This window comes from Diplotaxodon limnothrissa, linkage group LG13 (assembly GCF_057381915.1).
Source record: "Diplotaxodon limnothrissa isolate DT_005_m linkage group LG13, D_limnothrissa_male_GT1.1, whole genome shotgun sequence".
Lineage (NCBI taxonomy): Eukaryota > Metazoa > Chordata > Actinopteri > Cichliformes > Cichlidae > Diplotaxodon > Diplotaxodon limnothrissa.
In genome coordinates this window covers 1,783,445-1,796,542 of record NC_140608.1, presented here as the reverse complement: position 1 = coordinate 1,796,542, position 13,098 = coordinate 1,783,445, and the positions used below count along the sequence as shown (strand labels likewise).

At 44.2% G+C, this 13,098-nt stretch overlaps 1 protein-coding gene across 2 annotated transcripts in view; it reads right to left on the bottom strand.

Moving 5' to 3' along the window:
• Positions 1–634: 634 nt before the first annotated feature.
• Positions 635–13,098, bottom strand: part of LOC146619656 (uncharacterized) — an 83,747-nt gene continuing 71,283 nt past the window's right edge. The window contains exons 4-6 of one of the 2 annotated variants that reach the window (XM_085369715.1): positions 7,416–7,540; positions 4,523–4,923; positions 635–4,474 (exon numbers count right to left, since the gene is read on the bottom strand). In XM_085369715.1, the coding sequence (XP_085225841.1) occupies positions 635–4,474; positions 4,523–4,923; positions 7,416–7,540 (4,366 nt within the window). Of the gene's footprint in view, positions 4,924–7,415; positions 7,541–13,098 lie in introns of both variants that reach the window. The other variant, XM_085369714.1, reaches the window with a different exon arrangement.

The window sequence follows — 13,098 nt, the reverse complement described above, 5'->3', positions numbered from 1 at the left end:
TTTTAGAACTTTGGGTTTCTTTTGAACCCATTCTGGGAAAAACAACTTCCTGTTGTCCTGTGCAAATCTTGAATGCCATCAGCTCTTGATGGCCAGCGACCCGGAACATACAAATTAATTTAAAGAAAAATTCCCGCACATCTACGATGACAGACTGAAGAAATCTGAGCATGCGAGGGTGAATTCATCCTTTAAAGTCACAACATTTTCTAACGTGCCTCATGAGCAAATCGCCAGCTTAAAATGCAAAACAGCAGCTCTGACTGATTTCTGCTGAGGGAAACGAGCCCAGCTGTGTATCCCTACCACGATCCCGCTGGCTGCACACCTGAGGCTCATTTCAAGTGGGATTGCAGTTGATGAAGATAATTAGCCATCTTTATTGTTTTTCAGATGTGTGAATCAGTGCTTGAGTGTTTGGACGCGGTGATGAAGTTTTCCAGAGGATTTGACTTTAAGAAGGATCAGTTTTGTGTTTTTACTCAAGAGTTCCTGAAATTCCTCACATTTCAGCTACAGTAAAAGTATGCAAGCGATGACACCCAAAGCTGTTTGCACCCACCTGACAAGTAATTTTTTGTATCACAAATGTGAACATGTACCACTCTCAATTCTTTCTTTTTGTTCCTCTTTTTCAGAACAATAACTGCAAGGGCAAAACTGCTGGATGTGGAGTGGGGTACAGAGATGGGTGGTGGCTCTGCACAGGGTGAAATGCTGCTGCTAAGGGATATGGACCAGGGGCATCCAGGAGAGGGATGGGAGAAGATGCATAGAAAGTGGGAGTAAGAGCGGGAGGAGGAGGTAGTGGTGGTGGAGGTGGTGGTGGAGGGATGGGAGATAAATGTGGGGAGAAAGAGGGAATAAGATGAGGGTAGGAAGGAACAGGGAGGTGTGGTGCGGGTGGGAGGAGGGAAAGGTGATGTTGGATGATGGTGTGATGGAAGGAGATAGAGGAAGAGGAGGATGATGAAAAGGATGGCTGGAGCAGGAGAGGAGGATGGAGGTGGATGCACGATGGAGGGAGGCGATGAGGAAAGCGGGGCATCTTCTCTGGGAAGAGAGGTTCAAAATCTATCTCCCTCTCCTTACTTCTTTCCTCCCTTTCCTTCTCCTTCCTCCTCACCCATTCCTTCTCCCACTCTTCGTGCCTCTCCTTCAACTTTTTCCTCTCCATCTGTTTCTCCTCCTCCTTCTTTCTCTCCTTCTCCACACCGCTTTCATCCTCCATCTGCTCCCTCACGGGTGCAACTTCTTCATTCACAGCATTAGCACAGTGATTACAATCAGTGACATGATTACCGTTAAAATCGTCACACTGACCACCGTCAATATCATCGGCTCCACCTCCAACACTTTGCTGAATCCCTACGCCGCTTTTGTAATCAATCACTGAATCAGAGAGGCTGTTTTTGTGTCGAATGTGGCACTGAGATTTGGCTTTCTCCTCCTCGCTGTGGTCACTTTTGTTATTTTTCTGGCTGTAATCGCAGTTATGACTAAATGCGTCATTGGCTTTGGAGTCATTAGACTCTATTTCATTCACTGTGTTTTTACATTGACAGTGGTCAGTGTGTCTGTTATTAGTGCTACAGGCAAAATAATCTTCAGAAAGGCCATCCACAGGTGTGTCTGCAGTTTTCTCACTGGCTTTTTTAGCCACGTGACCATGACAAAGACTTTTGTCTTTCTCAAAAGTAGCACTAGAGATGGCAGAACTGTCACGCTTATTTTGCATGGTGCCCTTTCCATCATCCTGACTGTGGTCATTGGGTTTGTTATTGGTATGACAGTCACTAAAAGGTTTCTCCGGTGAACACTTCACCTTTTCCTCGCCTCCAGAGGGACCGACGTTAAACTGGCTGTAGTCATTAGCGTCTGCATTGCTGAATTTGCTGTCATCAGAGCTGCAGTAGTTATCGAGTTTGTCAGCGGTGTTACCCTCCCTGGTATTTGAACACAGAGAGTGTTTTGTCCTGCAGAGCAAATGGCAGTCAACAGTTTTGTCCTCTGAAGTGTTGCAGGTGTCCTTGCTATTGAGTTCAAGCGCCTCGTTACCATCCTGAATGCAACAGGCCTCGCCCTCGTTTAAATCCGAAGTCATATCAGTGCAAGCTCCGTCTTGCCTTAAAACACTAGCGACTCTCCTCGCCTGTCTCCTTCCCCTTTTCCGTTTCTTCCTCGGCGTTGCCCCAGCCTCCGGCAATCCGCTCTTCCTCTTGCTGGCTGTTGCTGCTCTCTTCGACATCCCTTCCTCTGAAAGCGCATCGGCAGGGAGGGTCATGTCTACACAGGCCGGCCTCAGTCTGGGCTCTGTTTCTGTCTGTTGGGCAGAGCAGCATGTGGTCGGGCTTGACACAAGATTGCTGTGTCCTGCAGGTATTGTTTGTCTTTGACTGCACGCTGTTTCTCTAAAAGGAGCAGGGACAAGGCTAATCGTTGGTTTGCATGCTGTTTCTCTGTGAGGTTTAGGAACAAGACAAATTTCTGCCTGGCTTGCAGTGTCACAACAGGAAAAAGGAAGACAGCTAATCGCTGGGTTACATGCGTTTTCTTCAGCTTTCGGAGCAGCGCTTATCTCTCCCTTACTCAGATTCCTTTGCTCCTCATCTCCCTGTCTGTCCTCCTTCCCTGCTTGTGTATTTTTGTGTATCACCCCCATCTCTCTGTCATTCTGAGCAGGGTCGGGTGTAATTGCAGGACAGCATGGCATCTCTATAACAGACCCTGGGACGAGGCTAATCACTGAGTTACATGCTGCATCCCTGCAGAGGAGCTTTCTGAGCCCCTGGCCCCACCCGGAGGCTGATTGCTGAGATTGATGCTGGCTGGCCTCCCTTTTCACCTGCAGACACAGCTGGTTACACCGATTACACCGATTCACAGGAAGATTACTTAATAGCTCCCCTCTCTTCTCGTCATTTCTACCTGCCCTCTCTTGCTCTGTCTGATCTCGTCTTATCCTTCTCTCTTCTCCCCTCATCCTCTTTTTTATCCCTCCCACCAGCCGATGTGCTGCAAGATTACTTAATAGCTCTTTTTCTCTCTTCTCCTCTTTTACGGTGCCCTCTCTTTGCAGCCTGTCTTCTCCTTTTCCTTCAAACATCTGATTCACACAAAGACTGCTTATTATCCTTTTTCCCCTTTCTGACTCTTTTCTGTCTGTTTCCTCTCCTCTTTTCTTTCTCCCCCTTTTTCTCATTCCTCTCCTTACCCCACCCCTCCTCTTCCTCCTCCTCCTCCCTGATTTTTGAAGGCCTAGCGTCGGAGCATGGTGGCCTTCTGCAGAAATGGGAACAAATTTTAAAGCGCTTTCATCATGGCAGCTGGAGCGATCCGGAACTGCGTCGCTACCGCTACAATGGGCTACAAGTTCCATAGGCTTTCCTGCCTGTCCTCCTTCATCCTCTTCTTCCCTTTCATCTATCTTCACCTCCTTTCCTCCCTTCATATCCTTCTGCCTCTGTTGGCAGTCAGGTTGTTTGATCACAGATGGCTTTATTCTCTCACCCCCTTCCTCCAGCCCTCCTTTCTTTTTTTCACCCCCTTCCTTGGCCTTGTTATGCGCTCTGAAGTCATAAAGTAGAGGATTGACACTGTAGGAAATGGAGGGCGAAGTTTTGGTGTAGCTGACCATCTCCGTTGGCCACAGAAGAACCCTGCTACCATCTCGGCTCAGGACACGACAAAACGGCTCTTTGGGACGACTTGGAGGCAAAGAAGCCGACTCTTTTGATGGAGCGGAGTTTGACTGGGGAGATTGGGGATTGGGGAGAGGAGTTTGCTTGGGCTGTGCTTGAGCTGACGTGGTTTCAACACATGAAATTGATTTTTTAGGCTCATTTGTTGTAGGACAAGCCAGATCTTTTACTTCTTGGGGTTGGGTTAAATCTGTCTGATTTTCCACAGCATCATGGATTTCAACTTTGCTGCTTCCGCATTCTGAATCTGTGCTTACACTTTCAGAAATATGTCCTGAAATGCCACTGTTTAAATAAAAATGAGCTCTAGTCCCACTTTCACTGCTGACTTGGGCTCCAGTCCCATCGTCCTTACATAAGGAGAGCTGGGCTCCATTCCCATTGATAATTGAGTCCTCTACTCTGATCACATTGCGATTACATAAAGAAACCTGGGCTCCAGTCCCAGAGAGTCCCACAGTTCTTTTCTCAGTAGACATAATGGCTCCAGCCTCAACGGGTCGAGTTTCAGTTTTACTCTCCTCACTGCACTGGTTTCCAGTATTCCAGTGATTTACACCAACAGCAACCATGTCTGCGGATGATTTGAGCTGCTGATCGGTGACTTTCTCCCCCAGATTTGTTTTCCTGTCATGCACTGCCGCACCTTCTTGCTTCCCTGACAAGCCAGAGCCCTGCCCTGCTTGGATAAATACGGCAGCTGATTGGTGTAAGAGGACACAGCTCCTTTTGGGGAGCGAGAAAGAGACAGGGCGGACTCTGCTCAGGATAGACTGGACGTCAGAGGCTCTGCATACTTCCCTGCTGCTGTTGATGCTGACATTGGTGGTATTAGTAATGGAGGGGGTGGTGGAGTTCTTGCTGATGCTGGTCACTGTGGTTTTGTTGAAAATGGAGCCATTATGGGTGGCGCCAGAGGCTGTTGTTGGGATGTTATTGGGAGTAATGGGATGGCTTAAATAATCATGAGCCCAAGGGATCTTGTTAAAGTGGCTGTTTTCTGTAGAGCTGTTGGTATCACTGTTTGTCAGGGTGGTGCTGATGCTGGGTGTAATGGTTGGCAGTTGACTGTAATCCAGATGGGTCTTGTCAAGCACGCAGGAGTCAGAAGCAGCAGTAGTTGTGGTGCTGTTGGCGTCTGTTTGCTCATAGGTCCACTGTGTTTTGCTCAGGAGTGCGGTTTCCAGAGGAAGGAAGGGCTGTATCCGGGGGATCTGAGACTCTAGATGGAGAGGGGAACAGAAAGGATTATAGCAGCTGACACTGGTTACATTTACATGTAGAACATAACAGGATTATGTGTCGAACCTAACTATAAAGAAAAGAGTAGGAAGGGATACAAAATACCCTTCCTACAAAGAATACCATTCATTTTTAAGGCTTCCTATACAGTAATCTCCTTAGGCTTTTTTGAGCATTTTGGTACCGCACCATTACTCTTTTGTTGCTTTCAGCACGTCTAAATATGATTTATGGATGTAGGATGGACTTAGGAAAAAATAAGCGCAGATTTGAATGTGTCTCACTTAGAAATGGCAAAAAATAAGACTTGTGTAATATGTGTAATATCCATCTTTTTACAGCCATTATGGGGCTCACCGTGCTGTCAGACATTCGTCTGTCTATACGTCAGTTTGGTGAGAGATTTAGAGAAATTGTTTGTTGAGTGAAGGTTTTAAGATGAATCATAACTTTAAAAGTGATCTATAATATGCTACATCAGAAACCTTGTTTGTAAACTGTTTGAATTTTAGAAGGGGAATTATGAGTCTTCCTACTCTAAAAGTGAAATGCATTTAGGACTTCAACTCCACTTAAATTCAACCCTTCTTGAACTTTTGCACTGATTTCAAATTTAAAATGAGAAGAGGAAACATATTGAACGCGTTGCTGTTGCTTACTTTTGATCTTATTGAGTTATTCTCACAGCATTTCTATTGAGACATTCACATACACTGTGAATGTGTTGGACAAAATACTGTAATCTCAAGTACAGTATAATAAAATAATAATAACTTATCTCAAGTGCAGTTTTCTCCCTCTTAACTAAAGGAGAAGTAAAGTAAAAAGTAGTAAAAACTCTATAATAGTAAGCAACTTGACCCAGAAGCATCCTTTAGTTATGCTGCTATAGGGAGGTTGCTGGGGATTTCCCATGATGCACTGACTACTTCTTCTCCAGGCCCTGCTACCACAGCATGTCATTAACTCTTGTATTTTTCTTTCCCAGAGTTTGACTGATGTTTTTGTTGTTCATGGACTCTCTATGAGGAGCTACAATCTTTTCTGTCTTCTATATTCTCATGGCTGCACCTCCTCTCTCTCTACTTCTTCCTGTTACAAAGAAATTCCTTCACTGGGACTCTCCACCATTTGACCTTAGAACTGAAGAAGCTTCTCGGATGAGAGGTGAAACGTCTTCAAGTAACTTAAAGAAGTCCAGACGCTTTTCTTTGCAAGCTCCTTTGACTCCTTCTCCCCACCTTCACCAAATGCTTGTTCATATCATCTGGGATCATCTGATCATTTATAATTTGAGTTTTTACCTTACAAAACAAGCCGCCTTGAGACAAGTATTCTTGGTGCTATATCAGTAAAACCGGTGCTATACATGAAACTAAATTCAGTTGGAAAAATATTTTTGAACAAGATACGAAATCTTAAGTTGCGATAGTTATATACCTTCCACCTGTGTTGCTTCCCGTTTCTTTCATTATTCTGTTCTGCTACAGTGTTTCCTCTATCTCAGGTCCACCAGGTAGACTAATTAAGGATTACCCTGCCCCTGCTTATAGGAGGCTGGGAGAAGGGTCTCACTGTCTCCCAGACCAAGTAGCTCTCCAGCATCCCTGCTTCTTTGCTTATTTTCTGGTTCAGGACTCATTGTTTGGCTTGCCCGGACTCTTTATATACTTTTTGTTTCTTTTTTTGCCAAACTTCTAGACATTTACTTCCCATTTTTTCCTGGTAAACTGAAGTTCAGGTGTTGTTCTACTGGGAACAGCAACTTTGTAATGTGTTAAGGTGAGCATTTTTGTTTTTCATCGTAACTATGATAGTCAAGCCACTTCCTTGCAGAGGACAGTAAAAGCAGAGATATAAGTGCTAAGTAAATGCCACCATTTATGCTCAAGCTCCTTAATGCACAACTAAAATACCCCAGTGTCCGCCAGAGCAAAATATAAACTGTAAAATGCTCATATGATATGATTTATTCTGGAGTCTTAAGCCATTCCATTCGCACAAAGGTCAGCACTGCTGAGATGGGTTGGAGTTGGTCAACAGCAAGAAATTGTGTGTCAAGGTTCATCAATGTTGAACACAGGGCAAAATGTCTGTGTTGATTTATTACAGCAACTCCAGTGATAGCTTAATTTTCCCTAATATTCACTGCAACTACAGAGACCCTAAAGCATCATTTTATTCAGTGTCTAACCAACCAGATTAGGTGCTTGTTATGTTGTACTCCACTCCTCCTCAAACCACACCCTCTCATATGTGTGCATTTCAGGTCTTATACATTGGAAAAGAAGTGAAAGCTCTGACATCAGAGTCTGCTGTCAACAGAGATATTTCAGCGATTCTGCAGCAGACCACACGCTATTGAATCCCTCAATATCAAGAGTGATATCCTCATCACCCAAACCAAACACATACTCATAAAGTATTTAAGAAGCCTAGTACATGCCTTTTTAAGTGGATAAAAGCTCTTACTTGTTCCCAGTGTGGTGTTGCTTGGATGGATATTGCTGCCGTTCTGCACAATCTCTGGTCTGGACTGATCGGCTGAGTCGACAGCCACGGTGGTGGACCGGAACATGGGACCAGAACCGGGAGCACTAAGGAGAGGAGGATACAAAGACCAAAGCGTTAAAAGACCGCGAGAACAGGACGCAGCAATAGATCAGAGAATGAAATAAACAGAATAAATTAAAAGAAGAGAAGAGAGAAGAGTACAAAGGAAAAAAGGGAGAAGGGAAAGAAAATGGGAAACGTAGACAAAAAGATGAAGGTAATGAGAGAAAAATGACAAAAGAAAAGATAAGGAAATCAGAAAGAGGGAGATAAAAAGAGATGGAGAGGAAAAGGTTAGAAGAAAGAAAATGCAAGGAAAAGAAAATGAGGAGACAAGAAGAATCAAATGATGAATAAGAAGAGATGTGAGGAGAAAATGAAGTGGAAACAAAGAGGAGAGGAAGCAAGGAGATAGGAGGGAAAGATTTAAAAAATAAAGGCAAAGAGGACAATAGAAATATAGATGGGAAACTGAAAGGAAAAAAATGAAGAGTGGAGGAAACAAGAAGATGAGCATTGAGGAGGGCAAGAGGAGAGTAGAGCTGAAATCCAGCTGAAAATCAATTTGGCCACGCTTCTCTTCTCTCTCCTTTTGTGCCAGGAGCCAAACTGCATTGTTGCAAATCTGAAAATGGCTATGACAGCCGATACTGATACATGTACCCACTCTCCTACCTCCCTCGCTTCCCCCCCTTCCTGACACCATGACACCCCCCTCCTCCAATCCCTCTCTCAGCAGCAAGACATCTCCCCCCCTCCCCTCCTCCCAAACATCTCCCAGTGTCACAGTGGATCAGGTCAGGAGGCAACTGAGGAAGCTTCGCCCCAGAAAGGCAGCAGGCCCAGACAAGGTGTGTCCTAGGATGCTAAAGGCGTGTGCTGCTGAACTTGGGGAGCCGCTACAACGAGTCTTCAACCTCAGTCTGCGACTGGGGAGAGTGCCCGCCCTATGGAAGACATCCTGCATCGTCCCGGTCCCCAAAAAGAACCGGCCCAATGAGCTGAATGACTTCCGACCGGTGGCACTGACGTCACATCTTATGAAGACTCTAGAGCGGCTCTTCCTCAACCTCCTCCGACCACAGGTACAACATGCCCAGGACCCACTACAGTTTGCATACAAGGCGGGTGTCGGAGTGGAGGATGCCATCCTGTACCTCTTACACAGAGCCCACTCACACCTGGATGGGGGAAAAGGCACGGTCAGGATCCTGTTTCTTGATTTTTCCAGTGCCTTTAATACCATCCGGCCCTGTATGCTTCAAGAAAAACTGAACAGGATGGAGGTGGACCCCTGCCTGGTGGCTTGGATCTCCGACTACCTCACCGACAGACCACAGTACGTCAGGCTGAAGGACATCACGTCTGACACAGTGGTCAGCAGCACAGGAGCACCACAGGGAACTGTGCTGTCCCCTCTTCTCTTCACCCTGTACACCTCTGACTTCTGCTACAACTCTGAATTATGCCACATTCAGAAGTTTGCAGACGACACAGCCATCATGGGGTGTATCTGGGATGATCAGGAAGAGGAGTACAGAAGTCTGGTGAGGAACTTTGTCGCATGGAGTCACACAAACCACCTGCAACTCAACACCTCAAAGACTAAGGAACTGGTTGTGGACTTCGGGAGGTCTAGAGCAGGTCCACTGCCGGTTCAGATAGAGGGGGAGGAGGTGGAGGTGGTCAACAAGTACAAGTACCTCGGGCTGTGGGTGGACAATAAACTGGACTGGTCATGCAACACAGAGTACCTGTATAAAAAAGCCCAAAGCCGACTGTACTTCCTCAGGAGGCTGAGGTCTTTTAACATCTGCAGGAAGCTCCTGAGGATGTTTTACCAGTCAGTGGTTGCTGGAGTACTTTTCTATGCTGTGGTGTGCTGGGGGAGCAGCACAGCAAAGAAGGACTCATCCAGGCTGGAGAAACTGATCAGGAGGGCTAGCTCTGTGGTCGGCATGAAGCTGGACACTCTGGTGACAGTGGCAGAGAAAAGGACATTAAAGAAACTGATGGACATTATGGACAATGCCAGGCATCCTCTGCACACGGCCATTAACAACCAGCAGAGTCTGTTCAGTGACAGGTTGCTTCTCCCAAAGACAAGAACTAACAGACTTAAAAACTCCTTTGTCCCACACGCCATCAGACTGTTTAACTCCTCTCTGGAGGGGAGAGGGAGGGGAAACAGGAGGACAAAGGAGGGAACAACTAAGCTGTAGTGCCTCTTCACCTCACTGTGCAATACCTTTTGTGCAATACTTTTGTAAATAGTCAACGGTGCAATAGACTCAATACTTGAAATGTGCAATTCACTTGTATTTTTATTTTTATTCCTATTTATTATATTTATCCCCTTCGTATATTTTATTTATATTGTCTCTGTATTTATATATATGTGTGTGTGTATAACTCTGTAACTTCTGTCGGTGCTGTGCTTTTTTGGAAATCGAATTTCCCAGAGGAACCCACCCGAGGGATTAATAAAGTTCTATCTAATCTAATCTAATCTAATCTAATGTACAGTGAGTGGGTTCAGCCGTGCAGCGTGATTGGTCAGAAACACTTCATAGCCACTCTGAAAATACCCGTTAAGCACAACAAAATGCATTTTATTGCATTGTGACCAACGAGATTCTCAGTGATCTCTCTTTTCTTCTTTACTTGCAAGGCTGAGAGACAAACATAGGTCAGTCCAGGAACACATGAAGAAAACTTTCATGCATGGAGTCAAAAGTTGGATGTTAGATCATGTCTTCAGAGAGTATTTTAAGGCAGAGATCAATGTTCGCTTTACGTGGGCGTGCTCGGGTTGGGACTTGCAGCTTTGAGCTCAAATTGTGGATTCGTGTGCAATCGTATACATTTTGAGAAATCAATTTTTTGTGCTTGGTAGCTCGCCAGATGAACCTTTCTCATCACACGCTTTGAGCAAGAAGCAGCCAAATCTGCATCATCTGTTTTTGGACCTCTCTGTTTGTTTATCATTATTCTTACAGGATTTTTTTAAAGACAAACAGCACGTGAGCACAACAACTGTTTGGCAGCCCACTTGAGAGTCCCAGATGTCGGAGCCTCCCACTGGCACATGAACAAACAGACTGATATGTAGATTTTTCAGCAACATTAACACGCAGCTGTAAAGCAGCTCTGACAGACATAAACATGGCGGGGTGTTCCTCGTAATGGATAAGCCAGCTCACGCAAGTTCATCATTTCTACCGTCTGATGATCGTAACTCACTGCAGCTACATGAAAAGGACAGGGCTGATTTAGTAAAAGTCATTCCTGTTCAGTCGGGCGTGAGAAAGTACCCACCTCCAATATTTTGTGAGCTTCTGTTGTGATAATTGTGGTAATTTTGAGGCATATTTTCCACTCATTTTGCATCCTATCTGCTGTTTTCAACCCCTTTCTAGTAACTGTAGATATTTGTGTTAATTTTGTGCAGTCGGAAATTATATTTCAAATTAAAGCCTTAATTTGTTGGTCAACTATTTTTTCAATATTTTGATTACAGGCTTGTGTGGGGCAAACATTAGGTTATTTTTAACCACTCTGACAACTATACTGTAAACATATTGGAACAAACATAGTAACTGAACATGCATAATATTTTACGTAACACCCATAATTTGCTTCTGCAAACCCAGAACTTATCCAACACACCCACTCTGGATGTTACAATAGTACTGGACAAATGCAGCTACAAAGACACTATAGAAATAAGTACAGTGAAATTTTCCTAAATGGGTACTGCACATCTGTAAAATACTTCAAGTTAATTTAAATATAATCAGTTACACCAACTTAAAAAGGTCGAAAATTTCTGAGACATTAAAATGATTGAACTAGGATTTTCTAAAGTATAAGTTTTGATACAGTTTTATTCAATTATGTTAGTATTTGTCACCATGCTCTTCACTCTGAAGCCACCCATGGGTATAACTACTACAACTACTGTTTAGGTCCTTAAGTTTTGTGGCGTACTGTATTTGGGTCTCACGTGGTTACTTAAACACATAATTTTAATCAGATGAGGGTATACATACTAACAAGCGCAGCTATATAAAGTACTCTACAAGTTCTTGAAATATCAAAAGTTTGAATGTGTTCTCACGAGGGTCACCACATGGGCTACACAGGAAACAGGGAATGTCTTTGGACGTGAACACATGAGCAGCAGCGAGGCCAGTACGAGCGCTTTGGTGTTTGTGGATTTTAAATTGTTTTCTTGAATGAAAAAGATGTGCTCGGAGGTTAGACAAGTTTCAAAATGCAGCAGGTGAGGTTGCTGTTTGATTAGTGACATTATTATCCTGTAATAATTCACACTTTGCATATTGTTTACACAGAGTACTAAAGTAAACCAGTGGAGCTATCAAACTGAGACACAGTGTGAGGCTCTTAAATACAAGGCCATCATTAATTCACATTTGAACTTTGAATGTGTCAAGTTCACTCTGCTACCACATGACTGTACCGCACAGTGCAGCTCAAATCACATCATCAAGTTTGCAGATGACACAACAGCGGTGGGTCTCATCACTAACAATGATGAGTCTGAATACAGAGAGGAGGTACAACACCTGGTGGACTGGTGCCAGAGCAACAACCTGTCTGTTCAGGAGACTAAAGAGATGGTTGTTAACTTCAGGAAGACACCCCACTGCACATCAATGGATCTGCTGTTGAGTTGGTCAACAACGGGAAGTTCCTGGGTGTGCACATATCAGATGACCTCTCCTGGAACCTGAACACCACCACCATCACTGAAGAAAGCCCAACAACATCTTCACTTTCTCAGAGGCTGAACAAGGCCAGTCTCCCTCCTCACGTCCTCACATCTTTTTACCGGGGAACCATTAAGAGCGTTCTCATTCCTCACTATCCAGTACGGGAACTGCACTTTCGCTGAAAAGAAGTCTCTGATAGTGAGAACAGCAGAGAGGATCATTGGAGGCCCTCTCCCAATCATTTCCTAGCTCATCATCAAACACATCATCCGATGTGCAATCAGCATAGTGAATGACACTTTCCACCCCTCACATGCACTGTCCTCCCTTCTTCCATCTGGCAGACGGTTTCACAGCATCAAAACCATAACGGCCAGACACTGCAAGAGCTTCTTCCCCCAAGCAGTCAACTACCACCAAAGGGCCGATAAACATAAACACTTTTACAAACAAACACTTTGACAAACATAAAGATCTCTACAAACATTTTTACAGTACTCACCAGAAGACTCAATAATAACAACACAAACTTTCACATCTACATTATGCTACACTTGCACATTTTACATCTTTCACATGTCTTCGTCTTGTCTTGTCCACAATATCCTGACCATAACTTGAACATAGTATTCAATACCAACATCTCACTTTACTGTAATTACACATGATCACTTTGTATTGTCTTTTGTCCGTGTTTATTATACATAGATATAGTTAGTATTAGTACCTTTTCATCTTTTTCATTTTACTTAAATATAGTGAGTTATTAATTTTTTGTCATTTCTAGTTTTATATCCCCTGTAGATATATTTTGATACCCTTATAAATGCACCATGGGGGGCTTGGGGTGAAATGGCATTTCGATA